Consider the following 26,200-nt stretch of genomic DNA (forward strand, 5'->3'; position numbering starts at 1 on the left):
ACATTTAAGTGCATCGCCAGAAATGAATTCCGTGTAACAGACAAATCCGAAATGAAATTATCAACATCAAAACATAGTATGTTGCTATTTCGCGAGGGAATCGCTACACAAAAATTGTTCCGGTATTGAATTAATTCACACAGGAAGCAGTTCTGCTGCCGTTCATTCGCAGTGCGAGTTTCGTTTCAAACAAGAGCGATGGCGTCATCCAACTGCTGGTCGTTTACATTGGAGCAAAATGCCTCGAGAGTGAACAACGGCAGTAAAAATTCCACTAATCAGTCCTTCTTAGTGCTATAAGCGTTCCCTAAAGTACTACTAGAATTACTTATCCGTTGAAATATGCAAATTGGAACTGAAATTAAGGCTCAGAGCAGTATAAAGTTCTTCAATTCAGTTATATTCCCAGAATTCAGTTCTAAAATACATTTCGGTATGTATTCCAGAAATTCCAGTTCCAGAATGCATTGTTGATCTAGAATTCGGTCTGCTCAGCGGTTCAAGTTGAACTGTTTAAGTTTGCACTAAGCAGTTCCATTTAAACTGCTCTGCACTGACGAGCCTCAGACAAAACGAAAAGAAAGGTAGAATTTGGTTCCAAAACTCTATTCTACAATTCTAGAACAATAACTGAGTTCAGAAACAAGATTCTGCAGAATTTTTGGATTTGGGATTCTAGGACTGAATTTCGGAGTTGAGCTCTGGATCCGAATTTGAAAATTAAAAATTAAAATAAGAATTCATGCCCAGAGTTTAGTGCTTTAGAAACCAGAATCTTGAACTCAGTTCTAAGATTCAGTTCCAGGTCAAAGGTTCAGGGATCAGTTCAAATATTCAAAACAAAAATTCAGTTCTGGAATTCAATTCTAGAGTTCAGTTTCAGAATCTAGCATCAAAATTGAGTTTGAGGTTCAGAATTCAGTTCTAGCATTCAGCTCCAAAAGTCGGTTCCCGAGTTCCAAGAGGAGAACCATTCATTTTATTCGTACTCACGTCATCCGATTATTTCTCGTGACATTACCCACCCGTCTTTTGATTTTATATCTCTTTAAAAAGTAGCAAGCTACCATTCTTAGTCTATACTTTATCGAAGTTGCTCGAAACAATAGTACCTAAAGCGAATTATTTCCCAATTTCTGCCAACCAATTTTCAATTCTCAACACTGCAGATAATCTTTTTCTGATTTGGAAGACGAATGACCACAAGGTTTGAACTTCTACAACCGGAAGCAAAAAATAAATGATTTTGTTTTCTAAGCAGGAAACAACTCCAATTAAGTAGATTTCGAGAGTGATTTTCACTACTTTTTCTGCATGTTCAAATATTCGAATACCATTATTGTGAAGCAATTTTCGGAGTAAGATATTTTTCGCTGCACCTTCATCTGTTAACGCAACGAAAGGGCCCAGGAGGATCCCCGGGTCGGTGCTTCAACGCGTTGGGCACTGGTCTTACAAGCACAACTCTATCGAATCTTAACACTATTCATGCAATGGCTCTGTATTATAAAACTCGGCTGCGAAGACTTTTGCACAAAAGTTCAAATTTTCAAGAAGGACAGGAATTTCAAGGTTTCACTTAGCGGAATAACTTATGTCTACATGTACGATTTCTCGTTAGACTAACCATAGTAAGTACTTGGCCGGCACTGGTATTGAAATGTGGCCATTTGATTTTGGTAGGTCGCCGACGATTTTCATGGACACTTTCTATCCTGATTAAAGATCACACAATAAAAATCGTGGCAACTTCGTGCTTTTAAACTCTCATTTTTAAAAGATAAACTGTGGTCAGTCGCGTATACTAAGGGGAAGGGGGGAGGGGTGTTTGAGGTTCAAAACCCTCTTGAAACTTATAATTATGTTATTAATACTCTTCTCTACAAATATGAATAATTTCGTGCCAACTCGCTTTGTTGTCTCAAAAAGTTACTTTTCATACTTTCCAGTAATTGATCCATACTGTTTTTTTGAAAAGGGCGAAAAATTTTGAATAAATTTTTTTTTTGCAGTCCAACAAAAAAAGTATTATACAAGTGATTTTTACAAAGTCAGTCAGATTTTTCAATAAATATACGGAAAAGAATCCCTTTCCCGATCAGATGGAAATAACAAAATTATATCAACTGGAGTAATTTATTTCAGAAATATTTTGTAACAAATTTTGAAATATTTCTGGCTGGTAATCTGTTAAAGTAACAAAAATCATAACAAAAAAGACTCTAGCGGGAACAAAGTCGTAACAGATTTTGAAACGTTTGTATCACAATTATTATTGAATTTGATATAACTACAGAAGTCCGAATGCAGGAATCTATAACAATAGTTGTAATTAAATTAGGTTGCAAATTTACCACAGAAAAACTATATCACAGCCAACTTTTAGCATCGTTTTAATCCAAAATTGTTGAATGATTTTTTTATTATATGAAAAATTTATTTAGCGATTTGATTTTTTCTTTTAGTTTTTTGAAATTCTGATCATTATTGTTCGATATGAAGCAATGAAGAACTTTTTTTTTTCAAATAATGGACGTTGTCATGAATCTTGCAAATGAAAAAAAAACATCATAACCGATTTTGTTATTATTTTGTTATCATAAGTTTTATCTTTCAACAGTTTTCATTTGTTAAATATCTCAATATAACACAAATTTTTATACATATCAACTGTTGATATACTTGTGTTATGATTTAGTTATGTGCATCTGATCGGGTTTCGTGCCGTACACTGAAAAAAAAATTTAAAAAAACTTTAAATCGATTTACGAAACAAAATCATTATTGATTTTGATAAAATTTTGTCCCAAGAAAGGTGATTAACTTCCCTACCAACCGATCATACAATGCAAGATGGGCACATTTAGGAAGGAAAAAAATTTCATACAAAAACTATTTCTTGACAAAACTGAATTTTTATCCAGTTTCTTTTTAATAAACACTAAACTAAACTAAAATTCATAATCATCCAATATTCCAATTAATTTCAATTTGTGAGAAAATTTCACCGAATGCTCTATTGCTAATTTCCCGATATTTGCTGTTGGATAAAAAAGGGTGGGTGAGTAATGTCAGAGACATAACTGGATGTCGTGAATACGAAAAAACTGACACGCTCCCATCACTTTTCCGAATATCAGTTAGTTGATTGATTGTATGAATTGTGCAAGCTTTCCTCTTTTTCACTAATAGAATTTGAAGCGATACACCTACATTAAAGTACAGATTAGTTACATTAAATAGCTACTATTCTACAACTATATATTCCAAACTTGAAACAATTCCTTTTTAATTTGCTAATATAGGAAGCTAGGTACAACAAATTTGTAGTTTATTTTTATTGAAGCTATGAAGTTCGAAGATATCTGATTCTTCTCGAAATTTCAGTACGAGACAATTGCAATGGCCTGGTCTGAAATGTATCTACGATCTTCGGTATGCAAGAGTGATTCTAATAATAATAATAATAATAATGATAATAATAATAATAATAATAATAATAATAATGATAATGATAATACAGATTAATCTGTATATATGGCAACCCTGTTTCGTAAGGCATATTTTCACACGACCCCATACTAGTATAAAGATGTGTTCAACACCATCACTTCCACTTTCGCATTGCCGTTTGTACTTGAATGAGTTAGTGACGGTACAAATCTGCCATCTTTTCGGTGCCATCGTGCTGACGGTGTCTCGTACCTTCTGAGTAGCTGCTTTAACTTAAATGACGCTATTTCTCACATCACATTTCCTAGTGGTAGCGGTGGACGGACGTCCCCTTTGTTAGAATTCCTTTCCTATAGGGACCGTGCACGATAACAAGTAGCGCCATTAGTGGCGAATAGGCGAAAAAACTCTACCATAGCTTTACACTGTCACCATATGTTCACGCTGAATAAAATAGTTAAAAACCTGTTTTAATACAACATAGTGGTGTAATGATCCTTTTCTCACATCAATCATATTCTCATATATAATACTGTGGTATACTATTAAAAATATTTCTCTCCGATTCTTAAAATAAACCAAAGAGATTGTTTGTGCATTAACTAGTATAACCTACAGAATGAAACAGTTCTCTGACATCGATGAGAAAACGAAGGGAGTTCCACTATTGTAGGTATTTCGGGCACTAGAACCCGAGAACATATTATCGAAGTTGGTTCGTATGGCCATCAACTAACATGATTTGAATTACAACCGAAAAATATGCTTAATTTTCGGTAGGAGCATAACATCACTCATTTGAACCTAAGATTAGGAATACCGGACTAAGTGTAAAAGTAAGTGAGATCCTTTTTTGAGTGTATGACTATTATCTGCCCTCGTTTTTCGAAAACCGGGAATACTTTCGAGACCAATTTAGAAAACTTTTTACTTTTTTCGTTTCGACTCTTCAAGTGACGTACACAATTTTTTACACACTTTGCCCTATCATTCCGGAATCGGAAGTCGGATCCGGATGAAATTTAAGAATTCCGTGTAGAACCATTCATAGACCTTTCATTTGAATCTAAGTTGGTCAACATCGATTAAGTCATTTTTACACACACACACAAAGATAGATTGCTCAGCTCGACGAACTGAGTGAAATGGCATATGACACTTGGCCAATTTTTACTAGTCGATTTTCAAGTGATTGTATAAACTTTCTATTTGAGAAAGGCAAAACAGTTCAGCGTTTCAATAAAATGATTATTTGTTGTTAGCTTCGTGACTCGTATTTTCAATATACGTCAAACTGGCTACTCGTGAGATTGCTAGCATTTTTACGATTACAATTTATTTTCTTGCTATGGACCATCCTGTGAATTATTTGAACTTTTAGTTAAAATTTGACGGTCGGGCAGTTATTTTTTATCGAGTAGCTAAATTTATTTAAAACTGTGGCCCATTTCAAAGTTTGACGGATGGAAAATTATTTGGGTCTATTTTGCTCTGAAAATAAAGTAATAGCAAGTGGTGTAATGATTGCAATTCAGCGAAAGTAAGAACAACTTCGAGATAAACGTACTTCATTTAAAAAATATTTAAACTTTTTATTGGGGTATTTTCTTTGAGTGAAAGTATAAAAAGAAATTACACAGAAGCAATTTTTACTAATGGTCTGAAATTAGAATGTTTTGGCAAGATATTTTTCAGTGTTTCCGGTCAAGTCGATTGAAAAATCATTTAATGTGCTGAGAATATCGTTCGAGTGTTTGAATTTGAGTGAATATGACAAATATTAGACACAAATCCAACTGCAATGACAGAAAATGACGTGGCCATATTTAGATACAGAATGAATAATTCGATTCAAAATTTAATAGTCAGTCGATGTTGAACAATCGTACGCACCACACGCGAATAATTCCATAGAGTTTGGAAAAAATCCGCAGATAAAATACGCTAGAAAGTATTTTCAAACTCAGTTTACAAGTTTTGCAAGTCGCATTATTTTATCCACTCGCCGCCTCGTGCGCTGTCGTCGCCGGCCACTAAACCACGGTCCCTATACGCAGAACGGGAAACAGTGAAACGATATAAAAGAGAGAGTTAGCAGAGCGGCAGCCAGTAATACTGAATGGGTCGTCGAGCTGTTAACAGCATATTGTGGAGGAACAGTTAAGGGCAAGGCAAAGTCCCGCTCAAACCGTGCTGGTCTGAAGTGCCCAGTTGGCGGCAGAATCCATCGTTTGCCTCGGAAGGGGAACTACGCCGAGCGTGTCAGTGCTGGTGCATCGGTCTATCTGGCGGCAGTGATGGAGTACTTGGTTGCCGAAGTGTTGGAATTGGCCGGTAACGCTGCCCATGACAACGAAAACGAAAATCATCCCTCGCCATCTGCAGCTGGCCATCCGTTGAAAACCCCGTCCTTTTCAGGATGACCACATCACTGTGATAAAGAAATATTTAGAATTGCTTTAAGTTTAGCCAGTTCTGATACGCCTGGAAAGTAGAATGCGCAAATCAAGTGGAAACATTTGTTCTAACAAGTTTTGTTTTCGGCCGCATACTAAAGTAATCGCGACAAAAATACATACCTATTGATCTGTGGCAACTCTGTTTGGCACGGCATATTTGTATACTAGTATAAAGATGTGTTCAAAATTATCACTTTCGCTTTCGCATTGCCGTTCGTAATTGAATGTGTTAGTGACGGTGCAAATTATTTTAACTCCCATCTTGATGAATCTTTTGGTAGGAAATATTGAGATCTGAGATGGTTCTCGTGTGTGTCTTGTTTCGGCAATGGGTCTTGCTGGACTTTTTGGCTGCCTTTTTCGGTGTCATTGTGCTGACGGTGTCTCGTGCATTCATATCGGGAAACAATGAAACGACAGGTCCTCGATGTTGCTGTCGTGTGTCTTGTTTCGGGAAGAGTTGCTCAGCAAATGGTAGGAAAAATGAACCATTCAACTTTTATATGGATGCTCTTGTATAGATACAGACATCTCGCGTTCTGATTGGCTGGTGCTGTCATGGGTTAAATCAAACAGGTTTTTCAATAGTGTACTATTGAAAAACTTCAATATTGTTGTAATACACGTTCAAGTTGAAGATTTTCGATTCTATTGGTAGTTAGATTATATAAATCCTTCTACAGATCACTGAGCTATGAGCTTTCAAAATACGAGAAAGGCAAACGCGCCTTATGAATTATCTTCTTTGATACTCGTTTATACCAAACATTTCAGAAAAGTTTAATTGTGAACTATTTAAGAATATGTCACACAACTGAAAGTTTTATCATAAAATTGTGATCATATTTCCGATGGCATGTAGCAAGAATTATGTTGATTCGTAAGATATAACAGGAGATATTCACGATCAAAAACTTATCACTCTCTCAGAGGGTAAATTTTGAAAAGGCGCCCCATAGTAAAGTAAGTCGTATTCACGACAAAAAAAGTTTCTGTTAGTAAAATTTTTTCCCTTCAAAACGCCCATCTTACAATATATGGTAGTTTGGCAGGGAACATAATTGTCGATGTTGGGACGGGACAAAATTTCATTTAAATAAAAAATAGCGTGTTTTGTAATTTGCCTTAAAAATTTTTAAGAACGATTTTTTCGGTGTAAAATTCGATAAGTAATTTTTTTAGTATTTTCATTTGAAAATTAGACTTATTTTGAGAACATCAACAGCACAACACGATTTGTCGTTTTTCTACTCCTATTATTTGCAAAAAAATGGCAAAAATGTCCTTTTCAAAAGATAGTCAAGGTTTTTTGATGAAATCTATATGCTACCAACTAAACGAAACTTTGTCCCAAGGTAAGTTATGATGTTCCCTTCAAACCCGTCCATGTATTATAAGGCGGGTAGTTTTAGGAAAAAAATGTTTTTTTACTAAAGCATTTTCTTGTCCATTACTGCAATAGCAAATATCAAGCAACCAATATTCTGTGAAATCTCCTCTTAAATTTAGATCCATTGAATTCTTGGATAATAATAATTTTCATTTTAGTTCAGTCTTCGATAAAAAGACACTGCCAAATTTTTTTTCGTGAAATAAAACATTTTTTTTTGTAAATTGATATAACTTTTATAGAGACAATTCGATTTAGAAGGTTTTCAGAGTTTTTATTGAATCTTAGACAGAGAAAATGGCCTACAAAATGTAGTCTGATCTACTTACATTCCGGACATCTTACGTATTCTATAGTTTTTTCTTTCACTCTAAAATACAGTTTTGCAAACCCCTACATTTACCAGAAGTCCAATCCAAAAAGTGATGTTAGCTTTGAAATACTCAACCCACCGATTTCTTATTATTTCATATCACACAAATTCCCAGTAAAACTGTTATCTCTAGCACATAATCCAACCGGATTGCTACAGTCCGTGTTAGTATGTCATTTGGGTAAGTATATTCTCCGTTTCGAACAAACAAGTCGGGATATAAAAAAAACACACACACCCACACCCACAAACACGGTGGGAGGTGGAGTATAAAACGGAAGCTGGCCGCGAATGGTTCAACGGCAAACAGAAGCTGAGATGCAAACGTGGTAGCAGAGGAAATAAAATTTCGTGGAAACGAAAACGGAAGGCAAAAAAAATAACAAGTATCCATGGTAGGATCGATTTTCCAAGCAACCCGGGGAAAGTGAAAATAAAATTATACGGCTTTTTGATGGATGTTTTTGCCCTGCTCAAAACAGCACCGTCTCACGGCATACGGTTCTTTGTGTGTTTGAAGTAACGTTGTCGATTTATGTGCGAATAATAGGCCCCCCCTCCCGAAACGTATGAAGTGGCCCAATCCATTCTTCCATCCCATTCCGTCCGTCGAGCCGTTGACTGTCAAGTTCAAGTGTTCAAGCGACCGGAAGCCCTCTCCGTATTTACCACACATAAGCTAAATGTACTGGTGAAAATTGATTACTACATAGCGTTTCCTTTTTTTTTTCGCATGTTCCATTTCAGCTACGATACGCGTGTCAAAAATAGTGAACTGCCGTCACACTGGAGGGACGGCGCAATCCTGGAGGATCGTGCCAACTTCAAACCGCTGCGGGACAAAAGCCGGGCGGAGCTGGTCATCAGTCCAGTGCTGGTAAGTAGGACAACTATTTATTTCTGTGTACTGGGTACTGGGTGTTGACTACGGATTCAGTTTTGCAGTGAGGATACTTTGTTATATTTATTGTGTAATTCTCGTTACATATTGAAGTTTAATCGAAATGGCCCCATTGAAGAGCATAGAAAGTATCTTGTGTTTTACAAACCCAACGAAAAACAAACTGAGCTGCCTTAAAGATATGAGGAAAAACAAACTGAGCTGCCTTAAAGATACTGGAGGATACCAGTTGTTGCATCTATCGTTTTCAAACTGTTTCGCGATGGTTTCCACATAAAAATTTAACTAAATGCTCGTAAACTTTACGTTATAACAATAAAAAAAAATCAAGTTACTTATCAACGACAACAGCGGAACTTTATTTAGGATTATTCAAAACGGTCGTTCAACTTTCATTTAATCAACTTTACGTTTTGACTTCGACTCGTCAGTGCCGAACAGTTCAAACTGAACCTCTAAGTGCAAATTGGACCAACTTGAACCACTAAACAGATGTATAGTTAATGCTGTTAGCGAAAACGAATTTCGCACCCTCTCAGATTTCAATGAAACTTTCAGGAAATTTAGATTTTGTTACAAAAAACACTGCACAATTTGTGTTAATTCCAAATGGATATAGTCGAAAAATGACGAATCCAATAATAATGTGCTATACTAGTGATTATCCAAAAATCTGAGAAATTTTCGAATAAAAGGGTTTTCTATATTATTTGTTCTGTAACATGAAAAGAAATCGAGTGCGGTCTACTGAAATAGCTTGATTTTATGTAAAAACGTCTGGAACATCGAATGGAAGAGTGTACACTGGCCGCACGAAACGTTTTGCTGACTATTTTACCCCATTTCCTCCATTTCATGATATCTTATTGTAAATCGTCCCTAAATCTTGGTAAAACTTATTGGAAGTTTACAAAATCTAGCTTATCTTATGTAAAAAAGTCTGTAGAATCGAATGCCAAAACTTATACTGGCCGAACGAAACGTTTTGGTGGCTATTTTACCCCAATTCCTTCAATATGTGAAATTTTCAATATGTGAAAATACCACCTTCTGGTAGGCTGGTCGTTTGTGTTCGAGTAAAATTCTCCGAAAAGTGAACGGCAACAGAAAAAATACATTTAATCGACCCGACAAATGAAAATCCAAAATGAAGTATTCAGCCTCAAAATTCTGTAAGTTCTTATTTGGAAAAATGTGCAATCCAAATCACGTAATCACGAAAATCCTTCAAAAAATTTATATGAAATTCATCTGCACTGTGTGCAGTTCTGCTGCGGGGCGGACGAAAAAAGTGAAACCTTCTGCACCAAGAAAAATGAATGAATTTTGATATTTAGATCTACTATGTTCATCATTCGCTTTGTTCGCAGTACAGCTTTTGCTTCAAACAAGTGCGAAAAAAACCATCAAATCGACAGTTCTAAAGGCCATAAATGATAGTGCTATTATCCGCAATTACGGTCAAATCGTTTAGTTCCTAACTACTTTCAGTGTCTCCACATAGAATCAAGTGAAGAATTAATTAGATTTCCTCATAGACATTAATTTGATTGAATAAAATCGGTTTTTAATCAGAATAAGTGTCCTCACTGATGTCGACGTCCAACTTCATGGGCTGCTGCGACTCGGTGCAGAACGCTAGCGATGTAGGGAAGGGCTCACAAGCAAGTGGCAGATTTACTTTGTGCGCCGTTCGTTAAACAAGAGGAATCCGATTTGTTCTGTATTTTGATCATGGAAATATTTATCAATTACCTAAAGTAACGTAAAATGAAAAGAAAAACGTTGAGATTATCATATATGTTCTCTCTGTATTATTATAGTAAAAAATTTCAAGAATGTTTTGTCAAATGTTCAAATCAATCGAAACAGAATTCCTGCGCATATGCGCCGAGCTCTTGCCTCTTCACAGTATGAGATAAGAAAAGATAAGTTTAATTCTAAAAGGCTTACAAATTTTACGAAACATTCTTGATATGTTTTACTGTAAGAAAATACAAAGAAAAAATAATTGATTTTTCAAAAGTGTTTGACCCTACCCGCCCTTTAATGTTTCCATTTTGCAGTATCTTGGCGAGGCACATATTTTTTCGTTCCACGAAATCTCAGAAGCGGTTATTTTCTACAGTATTAAACTGGTACCCTTAGGAAAAAGATTCAGAAGCATGAAAGTGTTTCAGATAAAAAAACATTTCCAGCATCACATTGAAATTAATTTTCAATTCACGTGTTAGAAAATAATCAATTGAGTTTTCGAACACTATTACCACGATTTGCTAAAAGAGACTAAAAACGTTGTTCCACATTTTCGTAATGAGTTTCACTAGAAATCGTGTGTAGAATAAAAAAAAAGTACTAGTACAATTTCGAAAACAAATAAAACAAAATTTGTGGTGTAACAATGCATTTTTCATAAGCGGGTCCGGGAAACATTTGACTAGAATCTAGCATTCCATTTAAAGTTAGTTCAGTCCAATAAGCTCGAAGAAATCGATGTAAGTTTGGTTTTGGGGCGCTACTTCCGATACTGAATACTGGATCCGGAAGCTGGTGTAGCTCCGAGGTTAAAGTGTAACACATCATTCGTTTAAGTTCGTCGAGATTAACAAATGTTGGCTCTTATTACCATTCCCACTTCCACTGTCACCTTCACTTCACTTGATTTTACCTAATCCCAGTGAGAAAAATCATTTTTCTCACAAAATGTTGGTAACGTGATGTTCATAATAATATAAAGCTCATTCATGTAATTGCTTGTTTCTCTTAAGCAACTTCCGTGAAATAGGTCAACAGTAACTTCACTATATTTGCACCGTGTTGTGATCAGTGCCGTAAAACTTCATTCAATTCAATTGAAACTGAATGTGGAACACATTGACGATTTTTCCACTGCAGTAAACTTCACTCTCTGACACACACAATGTTTCCTGACGGCCCGAACGAGCAGCATTCAGTTCATCACTCGTTTCTCTTCAATCGAGGCTCAGTTTAATTGGGGGCGGCCCGTTTGGCATAAGGTCATTTGGCATAATACCGTTTGGCATAACGCTGTTTGGCATAATGGTCATTTGGCATAATGCTATTTGGCATAATAATAATTGGATTTGCAATATTTTAATCTAATGAAAATTTTCGTATGTGTTTCGATCGATTGATGTTCTACAAGGAAAACTCGAACGAAATATGTGAAACCTTTTTATATAAGCAACTCACTTAGTGCCAGCCAATATTCTGTTCGTCATAGATGATTCAGGTCGAGACGGCCGAAGGCCGCGAGTGCGCCGGCGACCCGCCGTCGGAAGCGCCGGCCACTGCGGGGGGGCAGCGCCCCCGCAGAAATCACCTCTGTCTAGTTGCGGGCGTTTGCCCGGATTACTCAAAGCTAGGAGCTATCCCTCAGTTAAGTCCGAACGAGCGGCAGCGAGGTCGGACACCAGGTCATTAAAAACGATGCGGCGTAGCCGCATTAGACCTTTCAAAATTGCACTAAATTAGAATAATTCCTATTCAGCAGCATGTTCATCTGTTATGCCAAATGACCATTATGCCAAATGGCCATTATGCCAAACGGCGTTATGCCAAACGGTATTATGCCAAACGACTTTATGCCAAACGTGGTAGCCCCGTTTAATTACCGTCTAAGATTGGGAATAACGGTTTTGAGTCCAGTTTACAACATTTTTTACGGTTTTTGTTCCGCCAGTTGACGGTGTACAATGTTTAACACTCTTTACCCTATAACTCCGAAACCGGAAGTTGAATCCGGATGAAATTCAGGAATTCCGTATGGGACCATGAGACCTTTCATTTGAATCTAATTTTGTCAAAATCGGTTCAGCCATCTCCGATAAAACCTAGTGAGATTATTTGACTCATATAAACACACACACACACACATACACATACACACACACACACACACACACACACACACACACACACACATTTTTCTTTTATTTGTTTCCTGGACATAGCTAGATCGATTTTCTGCCAGATTTCGTTATAAAAGCGCATCATTTGATTAATACGATTATTTTTGGCATAATTTGTTTTATATTTTTTCCGAAAATATTTGACGACTTCTGAGATGGCGACTAGGAGCATAAAATTTTAGTTGTGAAAGCAATGATTCAGATTGTACTCGTTGAGAAATAATGTCGTTGATAAAATAAAGCATTGTAGCTTTGCGGTGTTCTTCGAGTGTTTGTAAGTTTATGAGCATACAACGCGCTTTATACGATGGAAGAGGAAATGTAGTCCAGTTTTGTCTACGAAGCACATACAGTAGAAATTGTTTTTGAACAGATTCGATGCGTTCTACGTGTACGGAGGTACATGAGTGCCATACTATGCTGCAGTATTCCAAAATTGGCCTGACGTATGTTGTATATAATAATTTTATTGTGTAAGGATCCTGAAAATTATGACTAAAACGTTTAATGAAGCCTAACATATTATTTGCTTTATTGACAATTGTATTATAATGTTCCACGAAAGTAAGTTTTGAGTCTAAAATTACGCCTAGGTCTCTAATAATTTTACATTGTTCTACAGGTTGGTTTCCTAAATATATGTTAATAGTAGGAGACATGATTTTTCTACTAAACGTTACTGAACTACATTTTTTAACGTTTAGTAGGAGTAAGCTTTTATTGCACCAAATATTGAATACGTTAATTTCATATTGGAATACTTCAGCATCTACAGCATTTTTTATTTCCATAAAGAGCTTCATGTCGTCTGCATATACAAGTACTTTTAGATGTTTGAGTAAGAAGGAAATGTCAATCAAATCAAAACATTAACCGACACTGGAAATCGCGACAAAGGCAATCCCGTTTTGTACGAATTATTGTGTCTTTGACTTTGCCCATCTGCCTTTGAACTTAAACTTGCTGAAATGATGATGTATTGAAGCTTTGAAATTTTCACATTATAGTTTTCTGAACATAAATTAAGCAACATTATCAGAATGTCACTGTCTTTGTTTGGTATTTTAGTTAGAAAACTTAGATATTCAGCTGTTTTTTATATTTTCAAATTTCAAAACTTTCGCATTCAAACTTCGGAACTACTGAACGGATTGCCACCAAACTTGGCACAGTTACTTTTTGTATTTCAGAGATGGTTTAGGGAGTATATTTATATGGGAGGGAGCGTAGCAAGTGTAATAAACAAGGAGGGTCATGGAAAAATTCATATAACTTGACAAGAATCGATACGTTTTGAAGACCGTAGAACCATTTTGCATACCTTAGATATGACTATATGGGGGGGTGGATGTAGCAAGTGCCTTAAATAAGGGGGTGTAATGTTTAAACGGCATAATTCCGAAACCACTGAACGGGTTGCCACCAAACTTGGCACAGATACTTCTTGCTCTTCTGAGATGGTCATAAGTGAATTTCTATGGGGGGAGGGAGCCTAGTAAGTGTTCTTAACAGGGGGAGCCCATGAAAAAATTTATCTAATTTGACGAGAATCGATATTTTTACGTTTCGTCTTTGACTCATCAGTGCAGAGCAGTTCAAATTGAACTGCTTAATGCTAAACTTGGCAGTTCAATTTGAACCGCTAAGCCAAATTTTGTGCTAGGGCACATAACCGTTTTCATTATTTGGCTAACCCCTAAATGACCATACCTGCATCGGCCAGAAATAGTCGAAAACACGTTTTCGTTCGGCACGTCAGAAAAGACATTGCACTTCGTTGCAATACAAAAAGTGTTCTGTAAGTAGCAGAAACTTTACGTCTGCTTAGCGGTTCAAATTGAACTGCCGAGTTTAGCACTAAGCAGTTCAATTTGAACTGCTCTGCACTGATGAGTCAAAGACGAAACGTAAAAATAATGAAAACGGTTATGTGCCCTAGCACAAAATTTGGCTAACCCCTAAATGAGAATCGATACTTTTTTAAAACCATAGAAACATTTTACATATATTAGATATGATTATATGGAGGCTGGATGTAGCAAGTGCCTTTAAAAAGGGGGGTGTAATGTGTGTAATGGCATAACTCCGGAATTACTGAACAGATTGCTATCAAACTTGGCATATGTACTTCTTGCTCTTCAGAGACATAGGACATAGGCGTATTTTTATGGGAAAGTGAGCGTAGTAAGTGTCATAACAAAAGAGGGGTCATGAAAAAATTCATATAACTTGATGAAAACCGACATTTTTTGAAGATCTTAAAAACATTTCGCATACCGTAGATATAATTTAATGGGGTATGGATGCAGCAAGTGCCTTTAAAAAGGGGGGTGTAATGTTTGTCATGGCATAACTTTAAAACTACTTAACGGATTGCTATTAAACCTGGTACATATACTTCTTGCTCTTCAGATATGGTTATAAGAATATTTCCATGGGGGGAGGAAGCGTAGTAAGTGTCCTTAACAAAGGTGGTCATTAAAAATATTATCTAATTTGACGAAAATCGGTACTTTTTGAAGACACTTTTTGCACAACTTAGGATATTCTGTTAGGAGAGGGTGTAGTAAGTGCCTCTAAAAAAGGAGTGCAATGTTTGTAACGGCATAACTCAAGAACTATTTCACGAATTGCTATAAAATTTGAAGATCAAGGAAACATTTTCCATACCTTAGAAATTATAAATATGGGGATGGATGTAGCAAGTGCCTTTAAAAAGGGGGATGCAACGGCATAACTCCGAAACTACTGAAAGGATTGCTATCACACTTCGCATAGAAGATTTTTTCTAAGGTAACAGATCGGCTGAAAAGTTCGTATCGTTTCTATGAGAGGGCGCCACTAGAATTAAATCCATACCATTTTTAGTTAGTACCAACCTTCAAAAGATACGTGTATAAATTTGACAGCTGTCTGATTATTAGTTTGTGAGATATTGCATTTTGAGTGAAGCTACTTTTGTTATTGTGAAAAAAAAATGGAAAAAAAGGAATTTCGTGTGTTGATGAAACACTACTTTTTGATGAAAAAAAAGTGCCGCCGATACCAAAAAATGGCTTAATGAGTGTTATCCAGACTCTACACCGGGCGAAGCAACAATTCGTAAGTGGTTTGCAAAATTTCGTACTGGTCATATGAGCACCGAAGACGATGAACGCAGTGGACGTCCAAAAGAGGCTGTTACCGATGAAAACGTGAAAAAAATCCACAAAATGATTTTCAATGACCGTAAAGTGAAGTTGATCGAGATAGCTGACACCTAAAGATATCAAAGGAACGTGTTGGACATATTATTCACGAAAATTTGGATATGAGAAAGCTTTGTGCAAAATGGGTGCCGCGTGAGCTCACAATCGATCAAAAACAACAACGAATTGATGATTCTGAGCAATGTTTGGAGCTGTTATATCGAAATAAAACCGTTTTTTTCGTCGATATATAACAATGGACGAAACATGGCTCCATCACTTCACTCCGGAGTCCAATCGACAGTCAGCTGAGTGGACTGCACGCGATGAACCGAACCCAAAGCGTGGACAGACTCAACAATCGGCCGGTAAGGTTATGGCGTCTGTATTTTGGGATTCGCATGGTATAATTTTCATCGACTACCTTGAAAAGGGCAAAACCATCAACAGTGACTATTATATAGCGTTATTAGAGCGTTTGAAGGACGAAATTTAAAAAAAAACGGCCTCATTTGAAGAAGAAAAAAGTTTTGTTTCATCAAGACAATGCACCGTGTCACGAGTCGATGAAAACCATGCTGAAATTGAACGAATTGGGCTTCGAATTGCTCCCTCATCCACCGTATTCTCCAGATTTGGCCCCCAGTGACTTTTTCCTGTTCTCAGACCTCAAGAGAATGCTCGCTAGTAAAAAATTTAGAAGCAATGAAGAGTTAATCACTGAAACTGAGGCCTATTTTGAGGCAAAGGACAAATCGTACTACAAAAATGGTATCGAAAAGTTGGAAGATCGCTATAATCGCTGTATCGCCTCTGATGGCAATTATGTTGAATAATAAAAACGAATTTTGGCAAATAAATGTGTGTTTCTATTAAACGATACGAATTTTTCAGCCGAACTGTTATATGATAGTTGTAAGGGTATTTTTATGGAGAGGGAGCGTAGTAAGTATCCATGAAGGTGTCATGAATTTTTTTTTAATTTGACGAGAATCGATACTTTTTTAAGACCATAGATACTTTTTGCGCAACTTAGATATGATTATAAGGGTATTCGTATGAAGTGGATGTAGTACGTCCCTCTAAAAAGGGGTTGAAATGTTTGTAACGGCATTACTCTGGAACCACTGAACGGATTGCTATCAAATTTGGCCAGATACTTCTTGCTCTTCAGAGATGATCACTAGAACCTTTTCAGGGGTAATAGTGTGTAGCAAGTGTCCTTAACATGGGGGGAGGGGGTCAATGACGAAATTTATGTAATCTGAAGAGAATCGACATTTAGACTAGAAGGAGGGGTTTTTGAAAAATCGTTTTCACCTTCCATTTTTTGTAAAACAAGAGAGTGACAAGAATTTAGAGGTCGTAGTAGATAGTATTGGTGTTGTTGATTCGAGTTAAGTTAAATCAAGGATCGAGTAAGTTAAATCAAAACAGATTATAACGTTATTTTGAGCGTCAGAGAGTGGAATAAGTGCCCCGAACATTGAAAATGTAAGGGAAAATTGATCGAGTTTTACGAAAACTTGGTACTGGATGGCGTGAATACGAATAAAACAACACTCTTCACACTTCTGAATATCTAAAGTCGTCATAAGTTGATATACTATCACACGTATTTTAGCACACAAATTAGTATGACAGGGTAAAAGAGGGTACAAAAATGTTCGCCTGCAGAAGTACAAACGGTAAGGAATTACAATAATTTCAATTGAAGAAAATTTAAAAAAGTTCTTTGATAACTGATTTACTGATATTAAAAGTCAACTGCGCAGGCCAGAATGAATGAATCGTGTCAATTGTTGAATTTGACACCTGACCAGTTGGTAACGCGAGTATGCAATTTGTAAATTTAAATAGTAGGAAAACTTCGAATAGTTCTATGAGAATATATTGGTTTTAAGAAGAACTAATTTATAGAATTCAGGAACCGGACCTGCGTTCAAGAACGACATAGGCTAATAATTCAGTTGCAATATAGATCTAGAATTTAATTCCTAATTTAAATTCCGAACCTGAATTTAGTTCCGAAATCTAGTTCTAGAATTCAGTTTCAGCATGTAATCTCTGAATACTGGACCTAAGTTCTAAAACAGAATTTGGAAATTAAGTTTCTAAGATTAATTCGAAACCTCAGCATTCAGGTGGACCAGAAAAGATTTGGAGCTCAGTTTTGGAATTTATTTACAGATATCAATCCAGAATTCAGTCCCCGAATCTAAACTCAGTACTCATCAGCTGAATGCGATTTGCGTCCGAATGAGACCACGCCCTGAGCGTTTCACGCTTTATACCATGTTTGTCGTTACTGACGTTGGTGGAAGAACCTCACCACGACATCCAGCTCCGCCTAACGAACTAGAATAAATGGACGATTTTCGATCAAAGTTTACCTTTTATACTTGTCCAGTAAAAATATGCTACACAATACTTTTGTTCCTTGACTATCTCAAAACCGTCGTCCGGGTGCGAAAAAAGTTAGCAAGCCTGATGAATTTTGCTCATTGTTTCCAAAAAGTTTAGGAAACTTTGTTTCTAATTTTTTTATGATAATCTCACATTGTTGAAAATTTAATTACAAATGCTTGATCTTATTACCGGTAACTTGTTAAAAAAAATTATGTTGTTGATTCAAGTACAACAAGAGATATTCACAATTAAGTTCTGCCCATTCTTGTACGGGCTAAATTTTGAAAAGGCGCCCCATAGTAAAGCAAGTCGTATTCACGACAAAAGGTGTTTTAAATGTTTCTAACAAAAGGATTCAAATATAAAACTAACCCAATTTGTCGAGAATACCATGAAAATTATGATTATTGTGAGATCTGAGATGGGGCACTGATCATTCGCAATCTGAACATGAACGGAGTATTGTTCAATCGGGTTTCCGTCTAAGTTATGTTTCACTAGAATAAGAGTATTTCACTAAGCAGGACAACTTCGAGAAGTTTTTTCGGCCTTCCCTTCACGAAACATTTCCGAGCAACGCCGGGTAATTCAGCTAGTATTCAATAATATCAAACTTATAAAAAAGGAAAACAGCAGTTGAAAAAAACTTGTATCCTAAATACTTGTTGAATGGGTGGATGTCTTATTTGGACTTCCATACTGAAACGGTTTCATCACTTTAGAAACTTTTAAATTCTTGGAGAATTCGTAGGCTAGACCAACTTTATCTCAATGCTGCCATCAATGACCTAGAAAAAAATTAAAAGGAACCTTAATGAATGTTCACTTTAAAATAGAAATTCTAAGGAGATATCCTCCAGCATTAACTAAAGGGCAAGGGATTAAAATACGTATTTCAAATAAGGAGCGATTCGGAATTTGGGACAGAACGGGACCAGTCAGAGTAGAAAAAAAAAAACGTCGAAAGAAATCATGGAAACCACAGCTTTAACAAAATCTTATAGGATATCATCCAGCTAGGAAATGAAAACCTCAGGGCATTGCATAAACATTCAAATACAAAAAAAAAACTGTTCCCTAAATGACCGAAGCCCATTCGATCGTATTTTGTGCAATTTTAGGATAGCGTAAGAACCGCATGCCACCCGCCAGGCAATAACAAAAATACCCCCCCTGAAAAACCTCGGTCCACATCGAAATCGAAAAGACTGTTCCATCACCACCACAACCATCAACCAGCGCCGCCGCGTGCCTTCCCAGTTTCTGATTAAGAGAGAATCCGGCGAATCGACGGGCGCGAGGTTGTTTGAGTGAAAGCTTTCACGCGGATGGAAAATAAAGAATCTAATTTGTGTGAAAGTATTTTCCGGAAGTTTCCGCCGATTCGCTCGTTAGGCTTCTGCTCGACGGTGGGGCTCCGTGCACTGCCGGGGCCGTTTGAATTTGCCGCTCTATTTGCGCGGGCTGCGATCCAATTTTTGTGCCAAACCAGACCCCCCCCCCTCCTCCCATTTCTTCTCACGCAACTGGAGATGACGAAGGGAAATTTATTACGAATGGAAAAGTAATAATCTCTTTGGCTTTGCTTGTTTGACTTCGGCATTGGACGTTTATTTTTTTCCCCCGTTCGATCTTTTTCTTCCTTCTTAACTTCCTTCTGCTATCTTCGGCCGGGGGAGGAAATCAATTTTCAAATAGCTCTGCGAATGCTTGTGTCCTCAGTGAAGTTTGTTTCGAACGAGTTTTGCCTTTGATTGAGATAGTCTTTGGGTGAAATGGGGATTATTTAGGTTTGATTTCCGAATAGTAGGATGGTGTGTGTTTTTATTTAAATTTTATGACATTTTGAAACGAGTGGGTAGAGATGATATCGTCTTTGTTTTGTTGGTAACGGTCGATTAGAAAGCGAACAATTTTTCACCTTAGATGAAATGTTTCTAATTTCTCTGTCGTTGTGAGTTTGAATTATGTTGTGCTGAAGTTGAATAGGCGTTCGAACTTAACCAAATCGCACATGAAAAATGAACCTCTGATTCTCTATTGACAAGAGGAAGTCGTATAGGGGAGAGTCGGCTGCCTTAAGCCATTTTTCACTTGACAATTTTTAATAACTGTAAATGAAAAATATTTTAAAATTTTGCACTATGGCATTTTAGTATACCTTTCTACCTTCATTGCGAAAGTTTTGTAAACTAATTCTTTTTTAATTTATATATAAAAATTGATATTGATTTTTTTTTTGACATTGACATTGTTGGATCACAAAAATCATCAAATATCATAACTAAACATTTACATTGCCGTCGAAAATATGAGATTTTATTTTTTTTATGTAATCAAATATATTTGATGAAATTTGGATAGACTTCGGATGATGAGCTACAGGGCACGTACTCCCGCTTGGCGGATGAGGGTGGGATTCAATTTACACTTCTTATAAGATAAAGAAGTTGGACACAGTCAGACCATGCCGAGAACGATCGTTCGCTTATAAATGTAAAGATAATTGTTATGTTCTCTGGATCGATCACCGAGTCGATATGACTGATAGTGCTTGAAATAGACAATAGGTCATTAGGTGATTTCAAGCATGTTTTGCCTGGAATTTTTCACCAATTTGATTTAGTTTGTTGCATTTGGGGTGAATATTAATATATCACAACTGTCCTGAACTGGAGAACTATTGTTTTCAGGAATAAAAATACATTGACATCTTACGAGCCGTCAAGGAACTTTCAAACCTTTCCGATCCGGTTCGGTGCCAGCACTGATGTTACGACACATTGCAATGACGACGGAACTGATTCAATTTCCTTCAACTTTGACACATATGTCACCTTACAACTGAAAGTGTGAGATGTGTGTTTCTGAAAAAGTAGGGACCATTTCATACAATAACACCTAGTATTTCTATACGAAATACATGTCATTCTTGTTACAGACAGCAACGTTATCGATTGTAGAATTGTTTCCAGGCCCGTACCCAGGATTTCGTATCGGGAGGGGCCCACAATAAGAAATAATGCATATAACTGATGATTCTTGTGTCTTTAGTATTTTATGTTTTGGGGTTGTTCGTATAAGCCACGATGTAGAAAGCAACAAATATTTTGGTACTATTCAGTAAGCTTTTCTAGATTGCAAAGTTTGTTCATCATTTTTCCTATTGAATTTCATCGAGTCAACTTTCGTACCTGGACCAGAGAATATATTTAAAATTTTTACTTTGCATCTCTGGTCTGGACAGTATAAAAAATTTAAATTCGTAAATTGCAGTAGCGGTCAGAACTCCAAAATGAAGCTCACATTTTGCTCTGGTGTATCTGTGCATTGTCTCGAGAATCGATTTTCAATCGCTCCAATAATGCACACTTACACTTGCTGTCGAAGGTGTTTTTCTTTTTTCGTGGTAGTCCACGAAAAGTATAGCGAAGCAAACCCAAAGAACAGACTTCATAACCATTCCGCCCAATTAGCGTTCATAGGCCGCTTCGGAGCACTCGTATCGATTTCAGTCTGTTGTCTGTTAATCATTCTGTTCTCTGGCGTATAATAATGGATCTAGACTTCCTCAACAGTAACCAACCAACACCATTATCATCAGCATGGGCAAAAATGTGTCCGAAGTGTGCTCGCGTTCATCTTTTTAATCCTGAGTAGGCAAGTGCGGCGTCCAGCGGCAGGGCATCTTTTTCATTCGCAGAATCTTGCTAAAACTCATTGTTTCAGACTCCAAGTTTTCTTCAAAGAATGTTTGCTAAGTACTAATCCTCATGGCACTTTCTGGTCATCCAGTACCATTTCCTTTTTTGAGATAGTGATTAAAAATCCCAAAATGGAAATTGCTTTACTTTGATTTCGGGAGGGGCCAGGGCCCCTTGGGACCCCTCTCTGGGTACGTGCCTGATTGTTTCCCTTCCCATAATATCTTATTTCTCTCTTACTCTAACTTCATCACTCTCAGCACGGAACTGCGTTTAATAAAATACTCAATAAGTTTCTCGAAGGGCCAGAGATTCAGAAAGGGGAATGGAATCATGTCCTCTTTGTTACCTCCGGGAGCCACAAACAGCGTGGTTGTCCAAAGTCTGTACATCTAGTATTTAGATTGCATGTTAAATGTAGCTCTTTCTTAGGTTGCATTGTAGATTGCTTGGTACTCTCTCTGACATTCGTTACATTCACTCATTTCCTCACTAATGCTAAACTCACTCAAATACAAAAAAAATACTACAAGGATCAGTCCCATCGGGTTGTTCGAACCATTGCACAGTGGAAAAAAATCTATGAAAACCCACAAAGAATTTTGTAACTCTTGAACTAATTAAGATAGGTCAACAAACTAAAGCGTTTCTAATGTAAAAATGTCCAAGGAATTCAATGGAATGGTTTACAATGGCCGCATGAATCGCAATCCTGCTCGTTTTACCCCAAATGTACAGCAGTTTTGGGGTTTCCTATAACATTCGCTCTGTAACTTGAAAAGAAGTCGAGTGCGGTATTCTGAAATAGCCTACTTTCATGTAGAAAAGTCTGGAAAATCGATTAGAAAAACACACACTGGCCGCACGAAACGTTTTGGAGGCTATTTTACCCCAATTCATCCATTTCATGAAATCCTTACTGTAAATCGTCCTTAAATCTTGGTAAAACTTGTTGCAAGTGTGCTAAATCTAGCTCATCTTATGTAAAAAAGTCTGGAGAATCGAATGGAAGAACCTACACTGGCCGCACGAAACGTTTTGTTGGCTATTTTAACCCAATTCCCCCAATATGTGAAATTTTCATCTAAATCACCCTTAAGTCTTAAGTGAACCACGTTGAAAGCATACGAAAACTATCTTATATTATGTAAAAAAAAGTCTGGGGAATCGATTGGAATAACCTACACTGGCCGCACGAAACGTTCTGGTGACTATTAACGCTCAAGACTTAAGGGTGATTTAGAGGAAAATCTCACATATTAAAAAAAACGTTTCGTACGGCCAGTATAAGTTCTGGCATTCGATTCTGCAGATATTGTATTTGGTTTGTAGCCGACGAAATTACATCAATATCCCAAATGTATGCAATTATATCTTTGAACATACTTGCGATACGGATTTCGATATCTAAGCTATGTGTTCAAGCTTGTGTTCAAGTTTTGCATGCACGCAGTTATTTTTATAGTGTTAAGTTTCTCTACCATTACTCCCATTACTATTTTATAAATAAGAAAACAATCTTAAACACTCAAAACTTTTCCCTGGGGTGGTGGCAAATTTCTCAGGCGAAAACGACATAATATGCAATTTCATTCGAACTCGCATGACACAAGATCAGAGCATACCAATTTTAGAACCGTTCGTTTTATGGCACTTTGTGTCTTGCTGTCTAGCAACAACCTACCTCTAGCATGCTACGCGTAGTACTGAAACGTTAGCTATAATTTTGCTTCTATTTATAGCTTTGCGTGCTTCCTACAGTTTCGCTTTTCAATCGATTGACCAATCAGAGCGATGCTTTCCCATTGATATATCGCTTACTTCTTCAAAACCGTCGTCTACGTTATGGAAATCTGATATGCCGGAGATTTTTAGCAGATAAAACAAGACACTGCTAGCTATTAATTAACATTTCAATGATATATAATTGAAAATACATTGCTATGAACACTCAAATCAATATGTAGAAATATTTCCAATCAATTGGTGAAATGATATTACTGATTGAAACTAAACTGACTGGACGGTAAGTGTTCAAAAGCTCTCCACATTTCTACTTGTTAGAAACCAAAGATGTGTTCCACAGCAAAAATCATCGACAAAGATAGAAACAATGAGAGCAGATTAGAAAAGTTATTGTTAGTAGACCAATTCTTTTTAAATAATTGAAGTAATAATCAGACATAAAAAAAACTATATATGAAAACAGGACCAACACCGATGCGAATACGCATTCTCCAAAGTTTCATCAACGATGACATTAAAAACACAGAAGCAGTTGGTAGAATGACAAAATAACGATACGATACAGAAGCATGACCCAATGATTGACTAGTTACCGGGTAAAGCATATATTGAAAATGTGTTTTGATAATGGAAGTTTCTTGGAAAATGATCCTTTGGATTAAATGAAATTCTTACTCAATTAGGTAGGTACCATTATTGACAGTTACTGTTTCCATCTTCCACTGAGATGGATGGAATAACAAAATCAACGAATATGTTATTTCCGCAGGAAATGTAACAACGAAGAAAACTTTCGAAGACCGCAAAACAATCCGACATTTAATAAAAAAAAGTTATTAAAGAAAACCCGACACAAGGCCGAATAATGGTTCATTCATTAATATATCTGGCACCACTGCTACTAATTTTTTTTTTTATTTAAAAGATATTTTATTCAGGCCTATTTGCGTACAAGCTTTAAGTGGCCGATTTAGCTGAGTTTTTAGATAAATTTTTTTTTGTATTGGATCTCGTTGTCACCCTTTTTCTAGGGGGAGAGGAGCTTCCATTTTCCTCCTGCGAGGATTGAGGGGCAGTTTGTTCGTGGTTCGTCTCGTCATCCATTGCCGTGGTATTGTTGTTGATTTCGTTGCTAGTTGCTGTAGATGCGCCTTGTTGTACATTGTTTGCAGTTGCTGGTTGGTTGGATGATAAGCTGTTAACTGCAGCTGGTGTACTTTGTTCTATAGGGGTTACGTTGGATGGTTTCGTTGAAGGGGATACTTCCCTGTTGTTATTGACTGTCACAGGTGTACTGGGGTTGCTTGGGGCTGGTTGCGAAGGAAGCACCGTTGTCCTTTGGTGTAGTTGTCTCCTTGTCCGGTTTATCACATGGCTTACCGTAGTGAACAGCTTTTTGGCAATATTGACATGTGGCCATCTGATCGTCATAGGTAACAAGTGATTTGCACGATATTCTTGTATCCTGACCGAATGTCACATAAGAAGGTATAGGCCTCCTCAAGCGCATGCGTAACAAACGTAAGCCATTTAGAATACCGGGAAAAAAATTCTTCCACTTTTCTTTTTCGATAGAGAGAATCTCTCCGTATTGGGACATAGTTGCGCGAATATAAGGATCGGGGACGCATGAGGGTAGATCATGCACACGCACTTCTATAGCACTATCTTCCATATATACTGGAATGTTGTACTTAATGTTCTCGTGCTCCACATAGTGCACATTATTATTGTCTTCAGCGAATTGAATTGCATCCAACTCTTTATAGAACTGAACTTTATGAACTGAAGTAAATGCACACGTTTAATGTCAAGATGCATTTGCTCCTTAACCAGACCTTCAAGTTCTCGTATCGAAGGTCGAATTTTGCACTGCTTGAAGTCAACAACAATTGTATTCTTTCGTGTCGGCGGTAGCTTTTGTTCGTTTGGTTCACTCATTTCGAGATAGTTCTATTGCTCACTACACAATACTGCATTTGGTGTCTTCCGTCCCGAACGTAAGCGGTTTTGTTTCATCAACTGTTGTGACAAGATTGTATGGGGAAAAATGAATAATTTATTCTCGTAGAAAATTCAGCGAAAAAAATAACCTTCGAAGACTGCAAACGTTGCGAAACGTTGGGGTCTGGTTTTTTATATGTAGTAAGTGTGTGCAAAATTTGAAAATAATTGGTGCAGTAGTTTTTGAATGACGATGGACACCTGCTTTCAAGATAAACGCGTTTAAAGTTTATTGTCTAAAAAATCGAAGGAAACATTTAATACTCAAGGGAGCACGTCCCAAGTAGCAATCCGCAACTAGTTCTGATACGACAAAGTCCAAACTATGTTGCAACAAGAGCACGAATATGTGTTTTATGTTATACTGGTTAAAACATGGTGACAGCAATGTTTCATCATAACATAACTAGTTACGAAATAGTTATTTAGGTTTCCAATCATAACATCTTTGTGTCATATTGAGTTAAATATAATTTATAAGCTATCGTTACTTAATCCAAACATATTTTTAATCACAACAATGCTTCTACCCACTAGTTGAAAATAAGTTTATTTGACTTCAATAGTAGCAACCCATAACTAGTTTTGATACCACTTAACCCAACTGTGTTGCAACAAGAGCACGAACATGTTTTTTATGT

General features: G+C 36.8%; 1 protein-coding gene across 5 annotated transcripts in view; it reads left to right on the forward strand.

Annotated features, from left to right (window-relative positions):
* The window catches only part of LOC131427224 (synaptogenesis protein syg-2), a 957,395-nt gene that overhangs the window by 401,843 nt on the left and 529,352 nt on the right, over positions 1-26,200 (forward strand). For 4 of the 5 annotated variants that reach the window (XM_058590216.1, XM_058590219.1, XM_058590218.1 and 1 more), the window contains exon 4: positions 8,423-8,552. In XM_058590216.1, the coding sequence (XP_058446199.1) occupies positions 8,423-8,552 (130 nt within the window). Of the gene's footprint in view, positions 1-7,960; positions 8,337-8,422; positions 8,553-26,200 lie in introns of those variants that run through there. The other variant, XM_058590217.1, reaches the window with a different exon arrangement.

The sequence above is a fragment of the Malaya genurostris genome, chromosome 2, assembly GCF_030247185.1.
Source record: "Malaya genurostris strain Urasoe2022 chromosome 2, Malgen_1.1, whole genome shotgun sequence".
Classification (NCBI taxonomy): domain Eukaryota; kingdom Metazoa; phylum Arthropoda; class Insecta; order Diptera; family Culicidae; genus Malaya; species Malaya genurostris.